A 27,895-nucleotide genomic window follows, 5' to 3' on the forward strand; every position below is an offset into this window, starting at 1 on the left:
ACAACAGACTAGACTATACACCAACAATACTTTCAGGGATCCCCAGCCACAGAATTCTCCCTCACTTTTCTAAAATTTATCTCTCAAATGGAGATTGTACTTATTTCAAAAACTTTGTTGGAGTGCAATAGTAATGGCTCTTAAAATATGCATTGCAGGGTGAGATTTCGTATGCCAAAAAAGGCTTTGGCTTCCCTCACTGGACACCAATTAATTTTCAAAAACCCAATCCAACAAATTGTATCTGAACCAAGGTCATGGGTTCGAGTCGCACGAGTGTCATGTTAGGGTGCATCCGTGTCGCTCCTCTAACGTGGATAGCACTTAGAATATTTGCCTCACGGGACGCGATTTCGAATACCATAAAAGGCTTTGGCTTTTTTCACTGGACACCAATTAATTTTCAAACAACATGGCCAAAAGCCCGATCCAACAAAGGTAATAGAAACAAGTAAATTTAATTATTTAATCAATACTTTAACATTTTTCCTCACATGTGGGCTTAAACTCTCTCTTAATAAGTGAGGTCTAACACGCTGAATATTTAATTGAAATATAAGGTAAATTGTAGAGTTAGGGTTCGAATTTAAGACCTATCATGTTAAAATCATCACTTATCTAATTATCTCAAAAGTTTAAGGTATTAAAAAAAGAGTGAATTTAATAACTATAATATTGAAGGTCGACCCTAAATTTGAAAGAAGCTTACATGAGTGAAAAATGACAAGATGCACGGCCACATGTATCTTGAAAACAACAGTACTCCATGTTTATGTTGCTCAAATCCAAATAATATCATGACTAATTGCATAATCCCTGTTATTGTTCAAGAATGACATGATCTTGTCTTTGTCACTAAAATTATGACCGTGTTTGGCAATTTTTTTTTTTTTTTTTTTTTTGTGTTTTTTAATAGTAATAAGAATTGGTTGATATGATATAAAGGTGTTTTTTTTTTTTTTTTTTTCGAATTTTTTGTGAGAGTAAAGTGAAAAATGTTGTTTGGTAATATGAAGAAAGAAGTTTAAATTAAAGTTTTTCATTTTTTTTTTCAGATTTTGTTCTATATAATTTTCGGTTTGGGTCACCCACTTGCCTTTTCATTTTTCTTGTTTATTTTTTTTAAAAAAAAAATGTTTTTTTCAGTCTTTAAAAAAGAAATCAATTTTTAATTAATTTTTAGAACTTTTTTTTTTTTTGTCTTTTAGTTTTAGCTTCTTTTCTTTTTCCAAATTGATAAGGATATATTTATCTTTTTGAAACTTTGTTAGGATTATTTTTGTCTTTTTGTTGGCTTTAAGGGACATTGACACAATTAGTAGTTTGATAGGAATATTAATAATAAAATAGTAGTTTGAAGGGTATATATACCTTCTTTCTTTTTCTTTTCTTTTTCTTTTCTTTTTTTTTTCTTTTTTTTTTCATTTAATTAATTTTTAGAACTTTTTTTTTTCTTTTAGTTTTAGCTTCTTTTTTTTTTTTCAAATTGATAAGGATATATTTATTTTTTTGAAACTTTGTTAAGATTATTTTTGTCTTTTTGTTAGATTTAAGGAATATTGACACAATTAGTAGTTTGATAGAAACATTAATAATAAAATAGTAGTTTGAAGGGTCTACATACCTTCTTTCTTTTTCTTTTTTTTTTTGTCTTCCCTACCACGCACTACTGCCTTCTCGATCTTTTCTTCTCCACAAGTTCTCTCCTTTGGCCTCCCCTGTTCCGTTTCTTACAAGACCAAACCCACACTTTCCCTATACAATTAAAAGCAAAAGCCATTGTCAAGTGCAAATGCCATGGGTCTTTCGATCAAAGCCATTGACTGACGATGTACAGATACAAACAAACACAGCACCGATAGAAAACAGAAAATTACACGCAGGGACGGAGCCAGAAATTCTTTTGGACAGGGGCCAATGGCCAAATTTCTTTTTCGATAGGGGCCAAGTAAGCTAAATTTTTATTTTTACCTTATATTTTTTAATTTTTTAGAAAGAAAAAAAAAACATTTTCACCTAATAATTTTTTTTTTTTAAGAAATTGGGGGGGCCATGGCCCTTGCCAGACTCCCCCCCCCTCCCTCCGTCCCTGATCACAAGTGTCAACAAGCACGAGAGTGGTCGCCAAAGATTCACTCTCTAGAAGCATTCTATTGCGATGAGAACATAAAAATAGCTCCCAACTTTCTAGAGAGAGAAGCTCCCAACTTTCTAGAGAGAGAGTTTTCTTTAGGGATCTGCTTGCCACGCCTCCCTCCTCCCGGGCTTTCATCTTCCAAGCTCTTAAGCTTGGAGTTTTTTGTGCCTCCATGGTTTAACCAGTGGAGGATTTTTGTGTCCTTACCATTAGGATAGGGTGTTTTGTTCCACTCGGACCAGTTCCAATAGTGGCTGGTGTTCTCCTGATCCTTCGGGGTTGTGGAGTGTTTTCTTTAGTTTACTGCTTTGTGTTGTTTGTTTGTTTTTCTTTTCTCCAACAGGAAATCTCCAGTGGCTTTGTTGGTTTTGGAACCGTCTATTCTTTGAGTCCCCAGTGTTTTCGATTTGTTTGGCAGTGCTTGGTAAAGTTTTATTTTTGAGCCAGATCTATGCGTTTTCATCGGAGATCTCCCATCACGGGCTGCATAGCTGTCTTTGCCACCGCTTTTCGGTCTGACTGTCTCAAGCTACGGTCGTGTCTCTATTCCCTGACCGGCGCGTGGCCCGTACGCACAGGGAAACTTGCTTCCCGGATTGGGGCGTGAGGGTTGTGCCTCGCTTCTCAGACCTGGTTTGTGGATATTGATGGTAGTTTGTGGTGGTTGGATGCTGCTGGGTGTCTTGGGAGATGGTGTTGCGTTGTACGCGCCGACTCAGGCGATGGTTGATTCTTTTTCCGGCGATGGCAGTGGCTGTTTTCTGTTTGGTCTTTGTATATTTCTTCTTTTCACAGTATATATTTTGCAATAGGCTGATTTTGTATGGACTTTTATCTTTAGGTGGATTGTGCTTTAAAATTTGTAGGTTCATGTCTTCTTAGTCTATTGTATTTGATAGCTGCTTTAAGTCAGGTTTTATCCTGACTTAGTGGGTGGAGATTCTTTATCTCTGGTCACTAAGATAGCCTTTGAGTTGTGCTTTCGCCTTCGGGCGTCAGTTTTCACATTCTGTTTTATGCTGGGTTTGTAAAATCCTCTGGAGGATTGTATCCCCCTTTTGGGGCTGTTGTTGTATTCCCCTTTTGGGGCTGTTGTCTTCTAATGAAGGGGATGTTCAAAAAAAAAAAAAAAAAAAAAAAAGCATTCTATTGCATGAGTATGACTTTTGAAGACTTTTCGCTAAAAAAGAAAGAAAGAAAAGGACTTGATAATTTCATGTCTAGTTCACCCTATTCTTTAATGCCCTTCTTTAATTCTATACCAAGTTGTTCTGAAAATAATAATCCATCCACGACCGAGTCTCGCCCAGGAAAAAATAAATAAATTAAAAGACCGATACAAGGGCTGAGAAAATGTTCTCCGATACGTTATTATATAATTTTTCAAATCTCTCTGTTTGGTTACCGAGAAAGCTGCGAAAAAAAAAAAACCAAAACCTCAAACTTTACTAAGCTGTGGGAAAGGAGATGGAAGGGTTAGATTGGGAGACACGTTGGATAACTTTACTAAGCGGTGGGCGAAGGAGATGGGGAGGGTTGGCTTGGGAGACACGTTGGATATAGGAGTTGATTATTGGGCTGTTCAAAATGAAGCCTTCGGTGAAGAGGATAATGATGGAGAAATACTTGTGACAATAGTTTGCTTCACCGAGTCCTATTTTTTGCGTGGTGTTGAACCCTTTTTTAAAGGAGGAATGCTAAACTTCCAAAGAAATGCATTTCCCATCCTCAAGTGGTAGGGTGTCCATATGCAGACGTTAGTGCCAAAAAAAATTTCTACGCAGACGTTAGTGACGTTTAAAGAATCTGTTAGCTCCTTCAAAAATGACGTCGTCCGTTTTAAATTTTCTTCCATCTAATTTGTGTAACGATCTAAGGAAAAGCACTAACCAAATTTGCGCTGTCATCTCAAAAGGATTAGTCAATTTGGGGTTTCTTTAAAATTCCTTATAAAGTCTAGTTTTACCTAATAACTAGATAATGTGGGATTTAGCACTCATGACTATCTTTATAAACCATTTACTCTATATGGGCTACTCATCTTTCCATATGAGACCAAAGTGTTGCAAACTCTCCCTCTTAAACTCCTAACGTCGTCGTCAGGGCCACGTTAGGCAACGCTCCAGTACCTCATGGTTTGGCGTTACTAGGTAGTTCTGATACTATTTCTAACGATCTAAAGAAAAGCGTTAGTTAGATCTGCGCTATCACTCCAAAATGACTAATTAATTTGGAGTTTCCCTAGAATTCCTTATAAAGCTCAGTTTTACCTAATAACTAGGCAATGTAGGACTTAACACTCATGACAGTTGAGAAAAATGAGCGGAAACAATAATCAGAAAAATCAATGCGACTTTGAGGCATGTATGAACACTTTCTTTAAGGTAATAATTGCCCCCACTCAAAAGAGTTTGTTGCCGGATTACAAGCAATTCACCTATAGGATACAACAAAGTCACCAATTGCAAACAATAAATCTGAAGTTCGTTCTTTAGAATTTCTCTACAAAGTTGTGTAAATGACTTGAGAGGGAGAGAAAAATGATAATAATATTCTTAGAAAAATATATATCTATTTATAGATTTTGAATGACACTTATTAAAAGGTTATAGCTTTTCAATTTTTAGTTGCAAACAGTTTCATATATAAATAACAAAATTGGTTACAACTCACAATATATTTGTCATTGGCCTAGTGGTTCAAAGACACCCCTTAATGAAAAAGGGTAATGGTTTGAATCCTCATAGATCTACCCAATACAGTTGCTACAATTGAAATAAATTGCCCAAAGTTTTGAGCCTCTCACCAAAAACTCACTTGAAGTTATGCCACTTGGTCTACTTAGTCACATTATTAATATAGCAATCAATAAACATTTACAGCTGAAATAAACTACCCAAAGTTTCAAACCTCTCACCAAAAACTCACTTAAAGAAAGTTATGCCACTTGGTCTACTTAGTCACTTTATTAATATAGTAATCTATAAATATTTATAACATGCAATGATTGTACTTCTTTATAAACCATCTACTTTATATGGACTATTCATCTTTTTAATATGGAACCAAAATGTTATAATCTAACAGCAGATATGCTGTACTTTTGTTTAATGACACTGAAGCTGGATCCAAACAAACCAATCGAGAAATATCAAAACCAAGAAAGTCATGAACTAGAAAGGACGTCAGCAATGATTATTCAAAGTTTAAAATCTGGAAACATGATGCTACACTTGTGGTCTTTACTCGCAGAAAAGTCACCAATTTCTTGTTTTACTTATTTTCCTTTTTTCTTTTTTTTTTTTAGAGTTCACCGTAATAGAAACCGTTAAAAAAAAAAAAAAAATTGGCTTTGCCTCATTGGATAGCTTTTCGACGAAGTTTCTTTCTCTTGTATATTTTTTGCTTGGCTCTTAAGAGACCATCAAAGAAGATAACTGCAGAGATTACTTTAGCTGATCTTAGTATCTTTCCCTCCTTTCTCTTTTTCTTTGTGCCCTCCTATTTATGTTCAACTGATCAACGATAAAAAAAAAAAAAATAATCCGCTACTCCGCGTGGTTCACTTTGTTGCTCCATCACTACAAAAAATTTGACAATTCTAGACGGTTTCAAACCGTCTAGAAATTGCAAAAAACCGTCTGGAAAAAGGTCCAAACGGTTTCAAACCGTCCATGAATTTGTGTCGCTAATCCGGGTTATGAACGGTTTGGGTCAAACCGTCCACAATTCCAGACGGTTTCGTCCAAACCGTCCATAACTGATTCTGGATGGTTTTTCTAACCGTCCAGAAATTGCAAAAAACCGTTTGGAAAAAGGTTTAGACGGTTTCAAATCGTCCATGAATTTGTGTCGCTAATCCGGATTATGAACGGTTTGGGTCAAACCGTCCGCAATTCCAGACGATTTCGTCCAAACCGTCCAGAAAATTATGGACGGTTTTAGACAAAACCGACCTCAATTTTTTTTTTTTTTTTTTTTTTTTTTAAAAATTATGATCATTATTATTTTCTAATTATAATTATTTTTGTCCATCCGGCTGAAGGACCACCGGAAGGTTGTCCATTTCAATATCTCCACCATGTTGCCGGCTAAAGGAACCACCGGAAGGTCGTCACAGTCGCACGTATGCGCACGTTCTCCATCTCCATCAGCTTCTTCTCCACCGCACCTCTCGCACTACCCATCAAACATTAACTCCAAACCAAAAACAAATAAACAAACACAATCCAAACCCAAAAAAAAAAAAACCAAAGATTGTTATGAGCACGGTTAGATCCGTCCGGTGGTTTGGGAGATAGTGGTGACGAGGAGGGTCGAGGGGGGGGAGAGAAAGAGAGAGGAAGGGCTGGATCTCTCTTTGTATTCCGGCCACAGATCCGGCCGAGCGTGGGTTTCGGCTGGATCTGTCAAACCCACGCACGTACACCGACGTACGTTCAACAGATCCGGCCGGATCCAGCCGAAAACCGTCGAGAGAACCCATCTCGCGTCCCGTTCCAGCCGACCGTCCAGATCCCGTCGCGCGTCCCGTTCCGGCCGACCGTCCAGATGCCGTCGACGTTCGTCTTCAATCGAAGGCCGGAGAGAGGAAGAAGAATGAAGAGGCTCTGAGAGAGGGATGGGTTTCGGACATGAAGAGGAAGAAAGAAACAACAGGAAAAGAAAGAACGATGGGTTTTAAAAAGAAAAAAACAGGAAAAGAAAAGAAAAGAAAAAAAAAAACAGAAAAAGAAAAATGTTACAGACGGTTTCTTTTGAAACCGTCTGTAAACTGTTGACTTACGGACGGTTTTATTAAAACCGTCTGAAAATTAAAATATACATACGATTTTATTAATTTGCAGACGGTTTTTAAAAAAAATGTCTGGAAATTAGTTTGAATATTAATTTCTAGACGATTTTAATAAAACCGTCTGTATATTTTAATTTTCAGACGGTTATATTAAAACCATTTGTAAATTTGTAGACGGTTTTTAAAGAAACCGTATAGAAATTAATTTTCAGACGGTTTTGATAAAACCGTCTAGGAAAAAACCGTCAAGAAAATGTGATTTTTTTGTAGTGCATGCGAGACTTCTTTTAGCCTTTTTACTAAACTAAATTTCTTTTATTGTTCCTAAGGCTATCTACATATTCTTTGTTTTTCACAAAATTTTACGTTAATCCATTCAATAGTAGTTCTATTATTGTATATATATATATATACTTGGTCATAAAGTGCATGGTTTGATTTTTTTTTCAAAATAAAAATGATATAAATACATCTTTAAAATATCTCCCATCCATTTTATTTTAAAATTTACTATTAAATTTATAGAACCCACATTTAGTCCTATAAATTCAATGGTAGATTTAATACTTTATTGTATGAAGATGTGTAAAAATGTGTAAGAGATGTATGTTTATTATTTCTCTTATTCAAAATGCATGTGTTGTAATCATCAAATTAGAAGGTGCGTCTGAATTTGATAAGTAATTTTTGGGGTGTTTTTTACTTATTTAGTAACAAGCAAAATGTAAAGTTGTTAATTTGCTAGCATCTCCATACTAGCTAAATGGATAATATTAGTTATATTTAATTAATATAAGCAATTTTTCACCTTTAACTAGTTAAAATATTTTTTATACTACAGTAAATAACCATTTTTTACTATTCATTGTTGCAAACTACAAGAAGAAAATATTGATTATTTCTTTCTTTGTCTTCTTTTTTAAGAAAACAATAAAAAATAATATGAAAAATAATTTTTACATAAAATGGATAGTAGAGTATATAATTCATTTAAGTGTATAAAAAAAAAATAGTAGCAAAAAGTTTACAAGTGTTTTAGTTAGTATGACCGAGATGCTTTGGTCCAGTTTGATAAGTAGTTGTGTTGTAAAATATTTGTGTATTGTGTAATAAGAAGTGATTGATGTGATATACAATTTAAGAATATTTTATAGAAAAGTGAAAAATATTTTGTTTTATAGTGAATTTTTTTATTTGAATAATAATAAAAAAAATGATTAATATAATATAAAAAGTGTAAAAATGTTAAAAAAAAAATTAAAAAAGTGAAAAGAAATAAAGGAAGAGTTTGAGTGGTTTGCCAAACAACTCTTTATATTTCTAATTTATTTATTTATTTTAAATTTTACATGTACAAATAAGAAAGTGACATGTTATATATTGTTGCCCTAACTATTTCCTACTCATATACACGGTTTTAATAAAAATAGTCAAAAATAATGCAAAAGTCACCACACACACCCATACTAACACGCATTATTTGAGAACGCTTTTTGAGGGTTTATGTGTATCGGCGTCACACCATTGTAAGTGAAATTGTGAGGAAGTTGTGCAAATGGATTGTGACTTTATCATTTTTCCTATTAATTATGAGTCTTCAGTTCATGGTCAGAAAGTACAGCAGTACATGGACTTTAACTTATTGAATTATTGGTGAACATATGTCACACGATGTGTTTAAAAAAAAAAAATTGGACTTTTAGGCAAAGTGTGTGGCTTTGGAAAACACATCTTTCACTTTCAACTTTTTTGCCCGTTATTTTTATTAAATTAAATTTGTAGAATTTATATATATAAAATTTTCAGATTTAATGATAAATTTATAGTTTTTTTATATGAAGATAAACAATATATATATATATATATATATATATATATATATATATATATTGAAAATTAGATATTGTAAATTTTATGAGTTCAAAATTTTATTGCAAAAGTTTAAAAGAGTGTCATCTCTAAAATCTAATCCATCAAAATTTTGTTTTTGATGAAGTCCTATTACTCTTAGAATTTAGTTCAACGATTTAATTATCACAATAAATCATGTTAAGTTCTTAGAGTCAATATACTAAAATTTCCTTAAGGAGTCGAGGTTAGTTGATAGCGAGCAAACAACTTATTGGTAGGTATAGTAAAGATCGAGAATTTTTATTATATATTGGAAAGCATCTATTGAGTTTTTAGTTTTGCCAATTTTTGTGTATATTCTTTAGTTAGATGAATCGCTTTTCACCTCTTGTTTGGAAGTATTCTCATTTGAAAAAGACCATTTTCGATCTTTTCCATTCTGATTAATAATGAGAAAGATCTTTCCTTGTAGACCTTTCTTTATTTGAATAATAAAAAAATAAAAAATAAAGGCCTTGTATTATAAAACGTACAAATATATTTTACATTCATTGAATACAAAGAGTTTATTAGATGTACTATTTTATTAAAAAAAAAAAAAAAAAAATAGTGAAAAGACAATTAGAATCTCTACTAATTTCACATTGAGTTCTTGCAAATGTTTACGACTATAAAAAAAGTTATTGGTACCCTTTCTTTTGTTAAGTTTTATATTACTCCATTAGATTACTAATATGGGGCTAAGGTCTCGTATTGTCATTATTAAATTTTATTAAAAATAGAAGAATGTGAAATGAAATAGCATTAGAATAACCATTTAAATGGTTCGTGAAAGAATGATTATTCCTTAAACTGAGAAACAAATTAGAGTTTTAAATAAAGTATGGATTTGGAAAACACATATCTTTCACTTTCACCTTTATTGCACATTAATTTTTTTTTTTTAAAAAAAAATCTATCATTAAATTTGTAAAATTTATATACTTAAATGGAGATAAACAAATATATATATATATATATATATATAGTAAAGCGACAAGAAATTGTGTTTGAATTGTAATGTCTTTCTTGATTGTTACAGTAGAGTGTAGAACCCCTATATATACATGGGCAATGAGTTTATGTTACAGAAAATGATCCCACGGATTGTGGGGTAATAAATGTACAGGTTATTGTCCTTCCTTGTGTGATGTGATTCAATTGCCTTGTAGAGATGATTGCTGATGTTCAGGCTTAATGTTTGTGTCCATTTCCATGTACGCACGGTTCCATGCTGTGTATGCTTTGATTTGCAGAATCTTGCCTTGTGAGGTTGATCGGATGAGTTGGTGTATCATGCTGAGCTGGATCACCTTCCTGTGATTTCGTGATTGGCTTGATATCATGCTGAATATCTGCTAGTGTCTTAATATGCCCCCTCAATTGAAGCGGAATTTCAATGATGCTGAGATTGTCACGAAGAGTGGTGAAGCGAGTGGAGACAAGAGGTTTGGTGAAGATATCCGCTTTCTGATCTTTAGTGGAAATAAACCGCACTTCCAGAGCTTTAGAGGCTACCTTGTCACGCACAAAATGGAAGTCGATCTCGATATGTTTAGTGCGGGCATGGAACATGGGATTGGCCGTGAGGTAGGTAGCTCCAAGGTTATCACACCAAAGGGTAGGTGGATTTGTGAGGAAGACTCCAAGTTCCTTGAGAAGGGATTGCAACCATTGAAGTTCAGCCGTGGTGTTAGCTAGTGACCTGTATTCAGCTTCTGTACTTGAGCGTGAGACAGTAGCTTGTTTCCGTGAGCTCCAGGAGATAAGGTTGGAACCAAGGAAAATACAGTAGCCACCGGTGGATCTTCGATCATCGGGGCAGCCGGCCCAATCAGCATCGGAGAAGGCATGTAATTGTGCAGGGGAGTGCGTCGTATTAGAAGGCCATGGAAGAGAGTATGCTTCAAGTATCTCAATATTCGTTTCACAGCCGTCCAATGATGAATGGTTGGTCGTTGGAGGAATTGACACACTTTGTTGACAGCAAAGGACACGTCGGGCCTGGTGAGTGAGAGATATTGCAAGGAGCCGACAATACTTCTGTAGAGGGTCGGGTCTGAAAATGCTTCTCCATCAAATCGAGACAATGTTTTGGAGGAGGACATTGGTGAGGTCACGGGTTTGGCGGAGAGCATGTTGGCTTTCTTGAGTAACTCCAAGATATATTGCTTTTGTGAGAGAAAGAGGCCTCGAGGGTCTTGTAGGACTTCTACACCGAGAAAGTAATTGATAGGGCCAAGGTCCTTGATTGGAAAATCACCTTGTAGTGTGGAGATGAGGTTGTCAATGAGGGATGGAGAGGGACTGGTGACCAGTATGTCATCAACATAAATGAGGATGAAGATGGTGGATGAACCGTGGCCATGCATGAAGAGGGAGGTATCAGCCTTTGACCCGTGAAAGCCGAGCTCAGTGAGGCGGGTGCTGAGGCGTGAGAACCAGGCTCGAGGGGCCTGCTTTAGGCCATAGAGGGACTTTCGGAGGTGACACACATGATGGGGAAAAGATGGATGTTCAAATCCAGGTGGCTGCACCATATAGACTGATTCCTGCAAAAAACCATGTAAGAAAGCATTTGTGACGTCTAGTTGTTTAATACACCAATTTGAAGAAACAGCAATCGAGAGGACGGTGCGAATTGTGGTGGGCTTCACCACTGGACTGAAGGTGTCTCCATAGTCTATTCCTGGCTGTTGGTGAAATCCTTTAGCGACCAATCGGGCTTTGTATCGTTCTATGGAGCCATCAGATTTTCTTTTGAGCTTGAATATCCATTTGCACCCAACAAGGTTCATGTGAGGTTGGCAAGGGACAAGTGTCCATGTCCCATTCTGGAGAAGGGCATTGAATTCTGTTGTCATGGCTGCACGCCATTCAGTCGATTTGTTTGCTGCCGTGAAGGAAGTGGGCTCAGCAGGTGGTGGATCCTTGACTGTGAGAAATGTCTGTCGCGGAGGATAGGGGATGGTGCCATCTGTGAATTTTCTAGGCTTGTGTATGTTTGCTTTAGAACGTGTCTGCATGGAGTGGTTGCTGGTGGGAAGTGGGGCTGCTGAGACATTGGAGCTGGCTGCTGCAGGGGACGCCACATGTTGGTTAGTGGAGCAGAGGACATCTTGTGGGTCAGGAGGTGTGGGGAAAGTTGGAGGTGAGTGGGATACAGGTGGAGGAGAGTATGTGACATGTGGAAGAGAGGTGTTACGTGGAGAGGGGAAGGCATGTGGATTTTGTAGAGGAGTGGAATTGAGTGGGATTGAAGATGAGGAAAGCGGCAGAAGAGATGGTAGTGGAATAGAATTGTGTCTGTGGAAATCTATAGACTTGGCAGAGGTATGAAACGGAAAATGTGCTTCATCAAAAATGACATTTCGAGAAATGTAAATTCGGCCGGTGGGGATATGAAGGCAACGGTATCCTTTATGTTGGAAACTATAGCCGATGAAGACACATAACTGGGAGCGAAAAGCAAGTTTATGTTGATTATATGGTCTGAGATGGGGCCAGCAAGCACATCCGAATACCTTCAAGAAATTGTAGTCAGGTGCATTGCGGAAGAGTATTTCAAAAGGTGATTTTTGTCGGGTAACAGGGGAGGGGAGTCTATTGATGAGGAAGGATGCTGTGAGAAAAGCTTCTTCCCAGTACTTGAGAGGCATGGAAGCTGCTGCTAAAAGGGAGAGACCTGTTTCAACCAAATGACGGTGCTTTCTTTCCACAGACCCTTGCTGTTGGTGAGTATGAGGGCAGGATAACCGGTGGGAAATGCCTTGGCAGGCCAAGATGGGATTAAGAGTTCGGAATTCCCCTCCCCAATCAGACTGGATGGCCTTTATTTTACGGTCAAAAAGTTTTTCCACATGCTTTTGGAATTGTAAGAAGATGGAAGTTACTGCAGATTTGGTGGGAATGGGAAAAAGCCATACAAATTTGCTGAAATCATCAATAAAACACACATAGTACCGATTGCCATTATTGGAAGGAAAAGGGGAAGGTCCCCATACATCGGTGAATATCAGTTCTAAAGGGAAACTAGACATAGATGGAGACAAATGAAAAGGCAGTTCATGGCTTTTGCCCATGCGACATGCAGGGCAAATAGCTGAACTTTTATTCTTCAAAACAGCAAGATTGTGAGCCCGAGTAACTTGGCTAACAACACGGAGAGAGGGATGACCGAGCCGGCAGTGCCATCGGTCCAGAGGAGCACGTTCACCTACAAAAGCTAACCGAGGATGAGGAGGACAAGTAGGGAACATGTAGAGACCATCCTTAGTCTTGCCGCGAAGGAGGGTAGTGCCCGTGAGACGGTCCTTAACACAAAAATAGAAGGGGTGAAATTCAAAATATACATTATTGTCACGGGTGAATTGGGATACGGATAAGAGGTTTTTCTTAATCCGAGGAACATGAAGCAAATGTTTCAAGAGGAAAGTAGCATGAGGAAAGGTTATTTTGGAAGTACCAGTGTGACATATGGGCAGTCCCTGTCCATTACCAACATGTAATTGGTCCGTTCCTGTGTAGCCATCTGACTGAACATTCAGGTTGGCTAGGTCGGCAGTGACATGATTCGTAGCTCCAGTGTCTGGATACCAGTTGTAGTCACTGGTGGGTGGGCAAGTAGAGGTGTTGAAGGCCTGCATGTTAGGTGAGTTCTCGTACTGGAAAGAATGATCAAACCTGTGATAGCATTGGATTGCTGTGTGTCCAGGTTTGTTGCAGACTTGGCAGACACTACGGGGGGGGAACCTGTTGGATGAATGAGAGGATTGAGACCCTCTGCCTCGAGAAAAACGGCCACGAGATCGATTGTGATAGTTGGAACCTCTTGGATTTGAGTTTGCACGGGAAGAGCCCTTTTGTTTTGGAGAAGATGGTCGAGCAGTGGCAACATTGGCTGATGGAAAAACAGCTTCTGCAGTTGTGGAGTTGTGTTCCATGCGCATTTCGTGTGTCAGAAGATGTGCATACAATTCTTCAATAGTCATTGGGTCCACTCGGGTGGTGACAGAGGTGACAAAAGGATCAAACTCGGATCCTAAACCTGCAAGAAGAAATGAGACAAGCTCAAAGTCATTGAGCGGTTGGCCTGCAGCAGCAAGTGTATCGGCCATGGATTTGAATTTTTGAAAGTATTCTGTCACAGTGGAGCCTCCCTTTTTGAAGGTGGCTAGTTGATAATGAACTTGCATGATCCGGGCTCGAGATTGGGAGGAATACATGCGTTCTAGAGCATTCCAGACTTCAAATGAGGTGGAATAGCCTATGACTTGAGAGATTAAATTCTCTGAGATTGTGGACACAAGGGTGCTGAGGACCATTTGATCGTGTTGTAGCCAGGTAAGGAAGGCTGGATTAGCAATGGTGGCAGGGGAGTCTGCGGTGGGGTTGGGATTAGGAATAGTTTGTGGGGGTGGGGAGACAGTGCCTTCAACAAAACCATAGGCATTTTGGCTTTTTAGATAGGTAACCATCTGCCATTGCCAAGTGAGGTAATTGTCTCGAGTAAGTTAGGCTGTTACTCGATGAGGAAGGTTGTTGAAAAGTGAGGCTGGAGAAATGGGGAGGTTTGGGGATTGGTTTGCGGTTGCATTAGGAGAGGCTTCGGTGGAAACAGTGGGTGAGGCAGAGGTGGCCATTTCAATTCTGAAAACTAGACAAGGGAAAAAAATAGACTTGAGTCTTAGAAGGGCTCTGATACCATAAAGCGACAAGAAATTGTGTTTGAATTGTAATGTCTTTCTTGATTGTTACAGTAGAGTGTAGAACCCCTATATATACATGGGCAATGAGTTTATGTTACAGAAAATGATCCCACGGATTGTGGGGTAATAAATGTACAGGTTATTGTTGATATCATGCTGAATATCTGCTAGTGTCTTAATATATAGAAAATAAAAACAAATATTTATTTTTCAGAATAATTAAATAACTGTCATGTCGCGTATTGGACACTTGAGAGTAACACACTATTCCTTAAATTATGTTCCGACGGAAGTTTCAATACTTTCAAAATATTGGCTTCCCCCTTTGATAGGAGGTTCTAAACTAATTAATTTAGAAAATCTTTTGCTAGGCTTAAAAGATTAATTAACTTGGCATCCAACTATCCAAATATCAACACGGTTTTTACTTTACCGTATTTGAGCTTAACTGCATGAGCTTAATTACGGTTGTACTTTTTCTTCTTTCTTTTTTTTTTTTCTTTTCAGTTGTAACGTGACATAAAAAAAAAAAAAAAAATTTGAATGATTTATGTTTTATGTTGTTTGTCAATATTTTTTTTTTATTTTTTAAAAAAAGCAAAATACTGCATATCCTAAAAGATGTTATCAAACGATGGAGCCCATACACCCAAGAATTTGGATCCTCTCCCGTTCAGTTGAGTCGGAGAGTATCCAGTTAATTAGAAGGCAATGGTACATTTGTCCAAAAAAATATAAAATGACAAAAATACTCTTGTTCTATAACTGACTAGATACTCTTCAGTTCGGTTGAACTGAAAAGGATCTTGTTCCTACACCCAAGTGGTCGCTCAACAACTGTAGACACCCAAGTGATTCAAGTGAATTACCACCAGAAAACTGACAAAATTAAAGGAGTCGTTTTTGAAAGCGGGCATGCTTTTAAAGTTTTATAAATCTGTTTTTTCTTCATATATTTACGAGGAAAACTCAAAAGAAAATCAGCATCAAAATACACTTGCGAGTGTGAAATAGGATGGGGAAAAAGCATGCAAGGCCATCATTACACAAGAAAAATGAATGCAAAAGGACAATCTAATTGAGTCCTGGAGATTTGAACTCATGAAACGCCTGGCTCTTGAGTCTCACGCCAGACGCAGCCCATGATGACTGACTGACCGAGAGTACTCTTCACCTTTCCTCGCCAACATTTTTTCATCTTCTTCACACATGGGTTCCAGCTTTCTTTTTCTCCTTTTTCTTCATGTTTCAGACTTTTTTTCTTCTTTTTTTTTTTTGGGTTAAATATATTTTAACCCCCCAAACTACCACCCTTTCTCCGGATGGCCCCCCAAACTACCAATGCTTAGATTCTGGCCCCCCAAACTACTACTTTCTGATTTTTTGGCCCCATCCGTCTATTTATGCCGTTAATTCTAACAGAAATTGGTCAAAAACCCGAAAATACCCCTCCCTTAACCGTGGGAATTTCAAAGTGTAAGAGGGGTATTTTCGGGTTTCTGTTTAAAATTGACGGCATAAATGGACGGATGGGGCCAAAAAATTAGAAAGTGGTAGTTTGGGGGGCCAAAATCTAAGCATTGGTAGTTTAGGGGGCCATCCGGAAAAATGGTGGTAGTTTGAGGGGCTAAAATATATTTAACCCTTTTTTTTTTTTCCTTTAAAAATTTGGCCAAAGGAACCCCATCGAGAATCTCCCCAAAATCAAGAAAGTAACCTATGGGTTTAGTGATCAAAGTCATTGTGTGAGGTGTTTGTCATCACGATAGTAGCCATCTTCATTATAGCCTTATTTGGTAAGAGAAGGATAGTTGAGAATGGGAGTTGGAAATGATAGATGTGATATAAAGTAAAATAAATTTGTATAAAAAAATAAAAATAATTTGTATTGTAATAATTTTTTTTATTTAAATAATAATAAAAAATTATTAATGTGATATAAAATTAAAATATTTTAAAATTATTTATTTTTGAAATATGTAAAAAAGGAGAGTGAGAATTTTACTGCTCTCGCCATATAAGCCCTATAAGTTTATTTGGTTTAACTTTTTGTGGCATGAAAATTGAAGAGGCCGCGCCCCACCATCTTAATTGGCTAGCTGGCTGCTGCTGGAAAATCGAGGCCCCGCCGTCTTAATTGACTTAATCATATCTTTTTTTAACTAGAATGGCTAAGAAAAATGTTAAAACAAGGCTCCAATGGCTTATCTGAAGCCATACCATATTCGAACAAATTGAAAACCACAACCCACATATTACATCGAAGACCCTATAGGTTTTTCGAAAAATGCTAAAACATGTTTGGGTGTTCTTCTAGTATTATCTTGAAATGACATAAATGTAATTAAAAAATTATATTTATGTTCTTTTAAATAGTATAAATACAATTTTTTAATCAAAAAAATTACATTTATACCATTTCAGAATAACACCAAGAGATACTATAGTATTCCTCAAGTTTTTCAGATAATCAAATTGAACAAGACCTCATGAGAGTGGGTAATCGACATTGTTGCAGGCACTAAGCTGTGTATGAGTATGTTTGGTTGATAGGAAAATGTGAGAGTTGAATTGGTTAATGTTTTGGAAAATCAGATCCTTCACGTATTGATGCTTTGGTGATGCTAGGTTGGTGATGGATTTTTAATTCAATTGAGTAAAAAAAATTTAAAAATGATTATTTTAATAAAATAAAGAAGAAATTAGATAAGCTGATGGCAATAAGTATTTAAAAGTAAGGGATAATTACACTTAACCCCCCTGATTTATCCACGATGTGGCGATTTACCCCCTAATGTACCAAAATTGGTACGTGACCCCCCCGAACTTGCCAACGTGTGGCAAAATCAACCTTCCGTCCAATCGACCGTTCGTTTGGACGGAAAGTCGATCACGTGCAAGTCATGTGACTTGGGGAGGGTCTCTGTCATAAACGGTCACGTGACTTGCACGTGACCGATTTTCCGTCCAAACGAACGGTTGATTGGACGGAAGGTTGATTTTGTCACACGTTGGCAAGTTCGGGAGGGTCATGTACCAATTTTGGTACATTGGGGGGTAAATCGCCACACCGTGGATAAATCAGGGGGGTTAAGTGTAATTATCCCTAAAAGTAATTAACTAAACTAGAAAAAGTAAGTTTTGATAAGCTATTTTGTATAAAAATATAGATAAACCATTGTAAATAATTTCTCACCAAATTTTACTAGCTAAAATAACCAAAAAAATCACTCTCTATTTTAGTCATATACTTTTTTAAAGTACTCTCAGTAGCGTAACCATTTTATCTATCTACTATCACTATTTCATTTAAATAATATTTTTCAAAAGAGATGTTGTGTGTGATGCATAGAGAGAAATAAATAAATAAATAAATAATAATAATTTTTTATTGTTTTGGTAAGTGAATATTGCTTATTATTATTGGTGAGTACTTTTCACTCATCAAAAGTTTTTATTTTTTTTTTACCTGATTGATGAGGCTGTTGGTGACTCATTTTGAACAATTTCAACAAATTGGCTCATCAAAATAGTCAAAAAAAACTATTTTTGTAAGTCTACGAAGAATGCTCTAAAATCATGTACGCTTAATGTAACTTAAGGATTATATTTATTTATATAATAAATCTGCAATACCTAATATTCTTGGTGATTTCAAAAAATAATTAATAATTAAAATGTCATACAAAATAAATTAGATTACTATTCCTAACACACCTTTGTATACAACTTTTCTAATACGTTGTATATATATATATATGTATGGGAAAAACACATTTTTCTTTTTGTAGTGTATGACAAAACTATGTTTTACAAATAGGAATAATTGTATTATTGGTCTCTGTGGTATGTCATAATTATTTTTCATTCCCTATGGATTAAAAAGTTCATGGGAGGTCCTTGTGGTAAGCAATAATTACAAATCGATCCCTGGTGTCAAATTCCGTTAAATTTTTTGACAGATTCTATTAAATGTAACATCAAACCAATAAGAATGCGCCACGTGTCAATCTTAATAATAATAATAAAAAATTATTAAAAAAAAAAATACTTATTTTTTTAAAAAAATTAAAATCCGAATTCAAAAAAAAGAAGAAAAGAAAACAGCAAGGGGTGGCCGCGGCCTCCCCAGTGGCCGGGGGTGGCCCAGCCACCCCTTGCAGTTTATTTTTATTTTATTTTTTTATAATTTTAATTTTAATTTTTTTTAAAAAAATAAGTTTATTTATTTATTTATTAATATTTTTTTTTTTTTATTATTATTAAGATGGACACGTGACTCATTCTTATTGGTTTGACGTGACACTGGCGTTACATTTAACAGAATCTGTCAAAAAATTTAACGGAATTTGTCAGGGATCGATTTGTAATTATTACTTATTACAAGGACCTTCCATGAACTTTTTAAATCATATAGAGTGAAAAATAATTATGACATACTACATGAACCAATTGTGCAGTTATCCCTTACAAATATAACAAAAGCTTCCCACTTAAGCCCATTTGTCTTTATGTGTGTAACTAATTTAACTTATTTTCTATAATTAATTTATTCATTTTACCCTCCAAAAGCTTAATTTGTAAGGACAGTGAGCATGATCACACGTGCCACATGCAATGATTAAGAAGACAAAAGTCGCGTTAGTATAGCACGTATATATTTTGGAGATCACGTCCTTAATGCGGAGTTTGGTCTTCGTTCCATACGCCTTTAAAGGGGAAGAGTCTGTGTCGCAATCAAAGCACATATCTAAACACAAAACTACCTCCATAAAAAAGTTATGGCCGGCCAGGGGCTTGAGTGGCAGGCTTTTGCAAATGATCATAGTGTCTGGAGTGATCATATTTGCAATGGTGGCCGCAGCAGCATTGACTAATGCCAAGCCTGGCTGCCCCAGCAAGTGTGGAGATGTAAATTCCATTTTCATTTGGCTTGACTGAGGCCTGCTATCTAGATGAGAGTTTTAATATCACTCGTGATTCTGGAATAGTAATGACAGGTAATGTTCCTGTAACAAACATATCCACTGAGACTCATGAGTTGCTTGTCTTGACTTTGGTAGCCCAAGACTGTTACGAAAGGTCGGGTCAATACGTAAGAAACAACGAAACCTTGCTTCGGGCAGCCCAATTCACCATTTCCAATAGCAAAAATATGTTGTTCTTGGTTGTGACACAATTGCATACCTTTGTGGGTACCAAAACGAAGAATTTGAATGCCCTAGCCTTCGCAATGTGGTCAATGATTCTTGCTTCAGCGTTGGGTGTTGCAAGGTATGGTCTCCGGATGGATTAAAAGATATTAATATGGAAGTACATAGCTTTTATAATCACACTAACATATCCGACTTCAATCCTTGCGGTTATGTTTTTGTTCTCGAGAAAGGCAAGTACAATTTCTTCTCCAATATTCTCCGCGACCTACCGAACAAGAGGGTTCATCTGGTGTTTGATTGGACAATTGGCAATGAGACATGTAAAGAAGCTTGAAACAAACTGAATTTCGCATGTCAAGACAAAAATAGTGAATGCTTTGACTCTCAAAACAAGGAGGGATACCACTGCATGTGCAAGCAGGGTTACAAAGGGAACCCATACCTCTATGAGGGTTGCCAAGGTACGTACCTACTATATATATACATCTACAAAGCTTAATTCCCAATCAAATAAATATAATTATTCTTATGATTATACAAGTGGGTTGATATTCTTCACTTGATCGGCAAACATCGACGAATGTGGGGGATCCAACTCTTAATAATTGCACCAAAATGTGTAACAATACAAAAGGCAATTATACATGGAGAAATGATCCTTACACTCATTTTTCACAACAGCCTCACAACAAGCTGACGTGGCTGGTAATATTTTATTATTTTTTTTGTTTTTTTTTCTTTTCTTTTTGTAAAAAAATAATAAAAGGAAAATGTTAAATTTACAACACCAATACAACAACCCCTCACATGAGGGTGGACCCCACACACTGGGGCCCACCCTCATGTGAGGGGTTGTTGTGTGGTTGTTGTGATGGTGTTGTGTATGAATCAAATCCCATAATAAAATATTACCAGCCACATCACCTTGTTGTGGGGCTGTTATGAGAAATGAGTGTAGGGATCATTTCTCTTATACGTGTTATTGTCTTGAGGGGTATCATGAGGACAGGAAAAAAAGATAGTGAAAGTTGTTCCGCATATCTCGCCGCATTACTAGCGATTAAGATTTCAATTGGTAAGTATATATGTTCACCATTTTGTACACTTAACTATTGAGGCTGCCGAAAAACTTGATTATATATAAAATTAATTTCCAATCAATTGGTTGTGAAATATGTGCTACGTACTCATCAACGTATAATATATTCGGTTGGTATAATTAATTAATGTTAACAGGATTTCTGAATAGATAATTCATTTGTTTTTAATTTTATAAATTGGAGTGTTTGTGTGTATATATTAACACTTTCACACATTGCTGTGTCGTGTTAACTTATGGCATGCTCTTATGTATAATCTTTACTTTAGAGTAATATAAAAAGTGTGAAAGCCTCTTGTACAGTGCATTTTGTCTAAAATTATGTATAATCTTTACTTTATAGTAATATAATATAAAAATTATGGTCTTATGTATAATTTTGTTTGACACATGCGGTTTTACTATTTTACCCTTCATCTTTCTTTATTGGAGTTAAATGAGGCAGGGTTATTTTTGTCTTTTGAAATTTATATATACGGTTCTGCCCTCCATCTTTCTTCGTTAGAGTTAAATCAGTCAGGGTTATTTTTGTCTTTCAACATCTCTTTACATTTTAAAATTACTATGTTGTCCTTGTTTACCCTTCGGTTGGTTAAGGAATTTACTGGGTGTTTTTGTCTTTTAAATTAAATTACCCCTTTGCCCTTTAAGTTTGTGAAGAATCGACTTTTTTAAGGGATGCTTTTGTCTTTTAATTTGTGGTCTTTCAATTTTTCTTTTTCCGCAATTTTTTTTTGTACCTCACGAGTTTACCGTTTTGCCCTGGTTGGTTTTCACATGGATAAGATATTTTACGGGTTTTTTTAGGTATTTCATCCCTTTTCATTCTTCTTCTTCCAGCCGTTTCTTTCTTCTTCTCGATTCTTCTGGACAGAGAGAAGAACACCCATACCGCGAAGGGCACCAACCATACCGAAGGACGATTCCTTCTACCAAACGCATCAACAAATCGTCCGTTTGGTAGAAGTGGGCATTGCTTCCTCTGTCTTCTTCTTCTGCCTCTACGGTTTCTGGTTAGAATCAGATTCATGAAGCCGGTGAAAGGACGAGTCCGCTTTCGAATCGTCTATGGCCAAATCTCTGCTTTCGACTAGGAGGCTCCAGCTTAATCCTTCCTGTAAGACTATTTTTTTTTTTCTGGTTTCTTCTTATTTTCTTTGGTTGTGTCCTTTTATTTTTGGTTGATTTTTTTGTTCGTGGATATGGAGTTTTGTATGATTTGGTGGTTTTTGAATATTTTACACTCATCTTGGTTTTTGCTTTTGCTCAGATTTTTTATTTTCTTGGGTTTTATGATATCAGAGCTTAATAAGCACACGCCAACATACTAATGCTCTACTCGCTTAACAGCCCGGTGGACCTTCTGCCCAGCTTCGTGGGCGCTGCCTCGTCCCCAAACGACACTTTGGAGTGGAAATGCGCGTGCTTTTACAAGAACAGGGCTTGGATGGAGTTCCACAACAAGAGCGACACTATATTGGCGGTGGTACCCTTCACATCAAGGTCTGGAATTTGAGCTTGCTTACTTGTTTTCTTTGGTTTTTAGTTGGTTTTGTTGGATTCTGGAGTATTGGGTATCTGGGTATTCACTAGATTGTGATTTAAATTAAAATACATACCTACAATTTAGTTTTAAATTTCTTTAATTTAGTGCTGCTGAAGTTGGTAAATGTTTTAATGTCTTTATATACCTTTCCATTCGTATGAAAATAGATGATAACTTTCCTTTTAGGGATGGCTCAAAATATTTGAAACTTTTCAAAAGTAGAAGTTCATACTTCTTCAACTTCCTGTATTTACCTTCACTTTTTTTCAGAAAGCAAACAAGGCTCTTATAAAAATTTGTGCTACTAATGTAAAGGATATTTTAGGAAAACTATATTTTTTTTTCCTTTTTCATTTAAATCATGCCATTTCAAATCGCAGCACCTGCTTTGAGATAAAGGGAGTGTTTTAATTTTGTGAGTTTAATTGGAACTTTCAGATATTGGGACCTACATTTTGTTTAAGCTAAGCATTCATTAAAAAAAGAAAAAAGGCTCCTATGAAAATAAATTCTGATTCGATAATTTTATAGTGCCCTTATGCGTTTTTACTTATTGTTCTTCATGTTTGTGTGTTTTATAGATCGCATTGAAGCTTCTTTTGAGTCATTCTTAATTCTGCAGCTATTGGTGTGTGCATGTGGTGGGATTCAAATTTGGCTGGCATCATTTTTCACATAATGAACCCATTTTCATCTGACGAAACTCTTATCCACAGCAATACTTTATTGAAACAACACATATTGATAGCAAATTCTCCCATTTTGTCTTTGCCAATGGTTGTAGGACCAAATGACATCTTGTCCCCTGACAAACTAAAAAATGGAGGAAGAGGTGGTGAGTTCTATCGAGTATTGTCTCTAAAAAAACAATTCATGTTGGTAGCACCTATATACATGACCAAAACAATTGTATTACAAATGATTACTTCATGGATTGAATTTATCAATGTCGTATCATTGCAGTAAAATATGCAGTATGTATATTATGCATTTGTTCTCTGTTTTTCCTTTTGTTTCGGTGTCCTTTTTGTATACTCCTTGTATGCTTACGGGTGCCTTTACGCTTTTTTAATACTATTTCGTATATATATTATGCATTTTCTGGCTGTGGAACTTAGACCTGTGTATCCCTTGTATGGGGTCAGGAGTACAGAGTAGATTTGTCTCATTAACACTAGGGAGTGCTGCTAGCTTATCTTGGGAAATATTGGATAAATGAATTGACTCCTTGTGTGTGTGTGGGGAGGGGGGGAGATGAATTGATGTGAATGAGTCCTTTCCATTTATTTTGTTCTTATTGTATCTTTAATGTGCTAAAAAAATTGGACTTTTTTTTTTCATCACTTGCAGCCTCCCAAAATCAAAGCGTTTACGGATAAGGTGATCTAGTGTTCATTACAAGATATCGCTATACCTCTTTCTGGTTTTCGTTGGGAGTACAGTAAGGTAATAGCATGCTACTTCTGCTGTGTATAGTTTATTTTTATTTTGTTGTTCTTTCTTTTATTTATTCATTGCTTTGAATACAGGGGAACTTTCACCATTGGAGGCCGCTGTTTCTGCATTTTGATACATATTTCAAGACATACCTTTCTTCTAGGAATGATCTCCTCTTGTCAGATAAAATTTTAGAAGATGATAGTCTATTTCCAAAGCATGCAATTCTACAAATTTTACGAGTAATGCAAACAATTTTTGAGAATTGCCATAACAAGAGTTTAATTGATGGCTTAGAGGTATGTTGATTTTATGTCACAAATCATTAATTTTACTTACTAGAGTTGGGTGTGGAACTGTTTATCTGAAAATATTTTACTCTCTCTCCTCTCCAGAATTTCAAGCTTCTGCTTGCATCAACAGATCCAGAGATTCTTATAGCTACACTAGAAACTCTTTCTGCACTTGTGAAACTAAACCCACCAAGCTGCATGGAGGTGGGGAATTAATTGGTTGTGGCTCAGTAAATAGCTATCTATTGTGTCTAGCACAGGGGTGGGGAAGCAAGGAGGAGGGCTTGGTACCCTACACATCAAGTTCTGGAATTTGAGCTTACTTGCTTGTTTTCTTTCGTTTTTAGTTGGTTTTGTTGGATTCTGGAGTATTGGGTATCTGGGTATTGTAGTTGGATTTTGCTGCTGTCTTGAATTCAACTTGGATTTTTGGGTTTATTTTGCTTGTTTTGTTTGAGTTTAGTTGGTTTTGTTGTAAATTGGAGTATTGGGCATCTAATTTTGGCAGTAAAACCCTTCGCATCAAGCTGTTCAATTAAAGTTGCTTTTTATGAGATTGTTGTGCTTGTTTTCTTTGGTTTTAGTTGTTTTTTGTTTGATTTTGGAGTATTGGGTATATCTGTGTATTCTACTGGAATTGAACATAGTTTTATGGGTTTATTTTTCTTGTTTTGTTTAAGTTAGTTTTATTGTAATTTGGATTCTTGGGACCTACCTTAGATGTTCATGTGATTTAAGTCGAGGATGAGGCTGCCATTACGGAAGAGGATTTGAAAACAATAGGATGTTGGCGTGTGCCTATTAAACTCTACACCATAAAACGAATTGCAAACCAAAGGGTTTATTTGTCAATACTTGTACAGAGGATACTACAACATTATATATTGGTTTACAAGTATAAAGACAGGGATGATTTGGCTGGTTTGTATTTCTCCAATTGATCAAGAGATGTAGCTGTTCTTCTGAAAAACTCTCCATACAAGGTTCATTTTCAGTTATTTCTTCTTCTATCCTTTGGGTTTCAGAAAAATAATCCTTGCTTTTGTTCTTATGTTTTTCTATTTGGAGACACCTGCTTCTAAGGCATATACGTGTATAATGCGATTTTGTTGGTGATTCTTGTAGTTGATGGTACTCTTATGCTTTTGCTTAGAAATTGATCTGAATTACTATGCTGTTTGATTGGCAGGAATTTTTTCTTTTTAAATTTTAATTGTTTATTTTTGGTTAGACGGTCTGTTTGGTTGCTGAGAAAATGTAGGAAAATCTAATAGAAATCAAGAATTTTCAATTTCTAAGCTCTTGGATTAGCAAGGGTGTAGTGATTGGTTATGGAAATTTCCATTTTTCTCATTTGTAAAAATTGCTCTCTTTTTTTTTGGTGATTGAAAGAATTTATGTGGAATTATATTGATCAGATGGTGTGATTGATTTGGTGTAGTGAGGGAAACCTCTTGTAAGGAGGCTAAGGTATTTATTTCTTGCTTGAGGCTATGTTTTAGAGTAGTTGAACTAAACACCATGCACATAAATCCAAAAAATGTGAAAGATATTGGGTGTAATTGCTAAAAATTGTTGATTTTATTTTATTTTTTTGAGTAGTAGTAAAAAGTGATTGATGTGATGTAATCATACCATAATACAGAGTATGTTAGAGATTCATTATTACAAATTCATATATAATCAACTTCGTATATTTACATTCTTGCAAATTCTTGTATAATCAACTTCCCAAAATTCAGTTATTTCCAAAATCCTTCAAAAGATTCAATCTTTATTGTTTTTATTTATTTATTTATTATTATTATTTTTTTCTGGGTCACCGATCTCTCTCACCCACCAATCCTACCAATTCTTCTACGTTAAGGTTCGTCCGATTCCTCAAATTTCAAGCACCATCTGGATCAAGACTTGTGCTTTTGTGTATATTCCCAAATTTGAGATTTTTATTGAAAGGTTTTGGGTCAATGGGGCGCGGATTTGATCGTTGATTTGGTTTTGGATTTGAGATCTCCATCCAAATTTTCAATTTGCACGTTTTGTGATTGATCGTGATGATTCCTGATTCGGGTTTTATGATGGAAAACAGGGCCAATTGCTTGCCGCACCCGCCCGAGGAAGAGAAGTGGATATGAACAGATCAGAGGCTAATTTGAAAGAAGGCAACCTCTACTACGTCATTCCAATAGGTAAATTTTTCTTTGTTGGCTTTTCTATTATAGTGCATGTTTTGATGTTTGTGTGAGGAAAACTATGCATATGCTGCCCTATGCTTATTATTTTCATGGGCTTTGTTATGAAAATTCTTTTGATGTTTTTGGGCATGATGAAAATTACCTCTACTACGTTATCTCCAATAGCTTTCTTTTTGAGTTTTTTTTTTTTTTCCTTATTATTTCTGTTTTCGTATAATGCCCAATTGGAAAACTTGTATGGCAGTGCACAAATCATTATGGAGTAATTTTTAGTGTAATGATCTCTTAGCTACTGGATATTCTTATTCCTGAGAAGGGTTACCTCATTGCAATTACAAAATGATTTCCAGCTTGGTGCTGAGTAATATTGTGCTCCCCTAGCTTCTGACCCAGTTTGTTTCTTTAATTTAATTTCATCAATTATATGATTCTAATCAGCTAGATCATTGAAGGCTAACTATTTTTTTGCTGAAAACAAATCAACCCATAAGATAGTAAACTTCATTTTTATTTCTCTGTTTCTATCCGAATTTTTATCATCAATTCTACTCCATTGATTTGATGAAAATGTCTTGATTCCTTCTGAAGATGTAAGTCCTAACAATATGGTTGGATATCTACATATTTTCGCATTTATTGCTTTTGGTTTATTGAGTTACGCATTATTGCTCATTTTTCTTTTGCCCCTTGATTTTTACTACTAACTTTACACAAAAAGAGAACAATAGTTTAAAGTATACTGTAGATGAACAATGCACCAAATACATCTGCTTTAAATGGACATGTTGCCCTTTTGCAACTTCCTCAATGGATTTTTTTACTGTTTCAAGGAAATGGTGGTTTTTCTTTTTAATTATTATTATTATTATTATTATTATTATTATTATTATTATTTTTATTTTTATTTTTTTTTGACAATGCACCTAATACATCTGCTTTAAATGGACATGTTGCTTCTTTTGCAACTTCCTCGATGGATTTTTCTTACTGTTTCAAGGAAATGGTGTTTTTTTTTTTTTTTTTTTGCAAGTAGTTGATTGGAAACTAATGTATATGTATAATTGATAATAGTTTCATTATTGATGAATGATGATAGTTTCAATATTTGATAGCAGAGCTTTGTGGAATTTAAGATAAGGGCATGCCTCTTTAGTCTAGGGAGAATAAAAGGAAACAAATACCTACGGAAATATCATCTTTTTTTCTTTTTTTTTTCCCAAGAATCGTAACTATTTTAGCAAATTGATTTATTGTTTTTGGTTTGATTAACAGATAATGCTAGCATGGTGTTTGGTTTACTACAAGCTAGAAGGGAGTACACTCGTGGGTCTCCATCAGAGCTGTTGCACATGCAGGTTGGTGGTGGTTTCGAGAGAAGAATATGGTCTATGAAATCGTCATTCATGCCCCCCTAAAAAAAAATGAAGTCCTTAATTGGTAATAAAAGCATTAAGAGGCGATACTTACTCATTTAGTGGTTGTCACAAATGTACCCCAACATATTAAATTAAAAAGATATACATCAGCTATGGAGCTGTGGAATTTTAGTCTATAAGACTGATTTGGTAGTGTTTATGTATGTATAGGTTATTAGGACTGATGAAAGGGAAATATAAAAATAGATACGCTATTATGCTGA

General features: G+C 35.7%; 1 protein-coding gene across 6 annotated transcripts; it reads left to right on the forward strand.

Moving 5' to 3' along the window:
* The first annotated feature begins 21,547 nt into the window (after positions 1 to 21,547).
* LOC133865808 (uncharacterized) lies at positions 21,548 to 27,883 on the forward strand. 6 transcript variants are annotated; one of them, XM_062302288.1, is made up of 7 exons: positions 21,548 to 21,902; positions 22,056 to 22,288; positions 23,682 to 23,777; positions 23,861 to 24,067; positions 24,164 to 24,265; positions 26,151 to 26,250; positions 27,529 to 27,883. In XM_062302288.1, exons 4-7 carry the CDS (start codon positions 24,014 to 24,016, stop codon positions 27,669 to 27,671), a joined length of 399 nt encoding a protein of 132 aa, XP_062158272.1. In that variant the 5' UTR covers positions 21,548 to 21,902; positions 22,056 to 22,288; positions 23,682 to 23,777; positions 23,861 to 24,013; the 3' UTR covers positions 27,672 to 27,883. The 6 variants fall into 6 exon arrangements, 4 of the variants coding, with proteins under 4 accessions (XP_062158272.1, XP_062158270.1, XP_062158269.1 ...); XM_062302286.1 differs by having other exon boundaries at positions 21,551 to 21,902; positions 22,088 to 22,288; XR_009899814.1 differs by having other exon boundaries at positions 21,553 to 21,902; positions 22,136 to 22,288; positions 24,164 to 25,044; positions 27,529 to 27,870.
* The last annotated feature ends 12 nt before the right edge of the window (positions 27,884 to 27,895 follow it).

This window comes from Alnus glutinosa, chromosome 4 (genome assembly GCF_958979055.1).
Source record: "Alnus glutinosa chromosome 4, dhAlnGlut1.1, whole genome shotgun sequence".
Taxonomy (NCBI): Eukaryota; Viridiplantae; Streptophyta; class Magnoliopsida; order Fagales; family Betulaceae; genus Alnus; species Alnus glutinosa.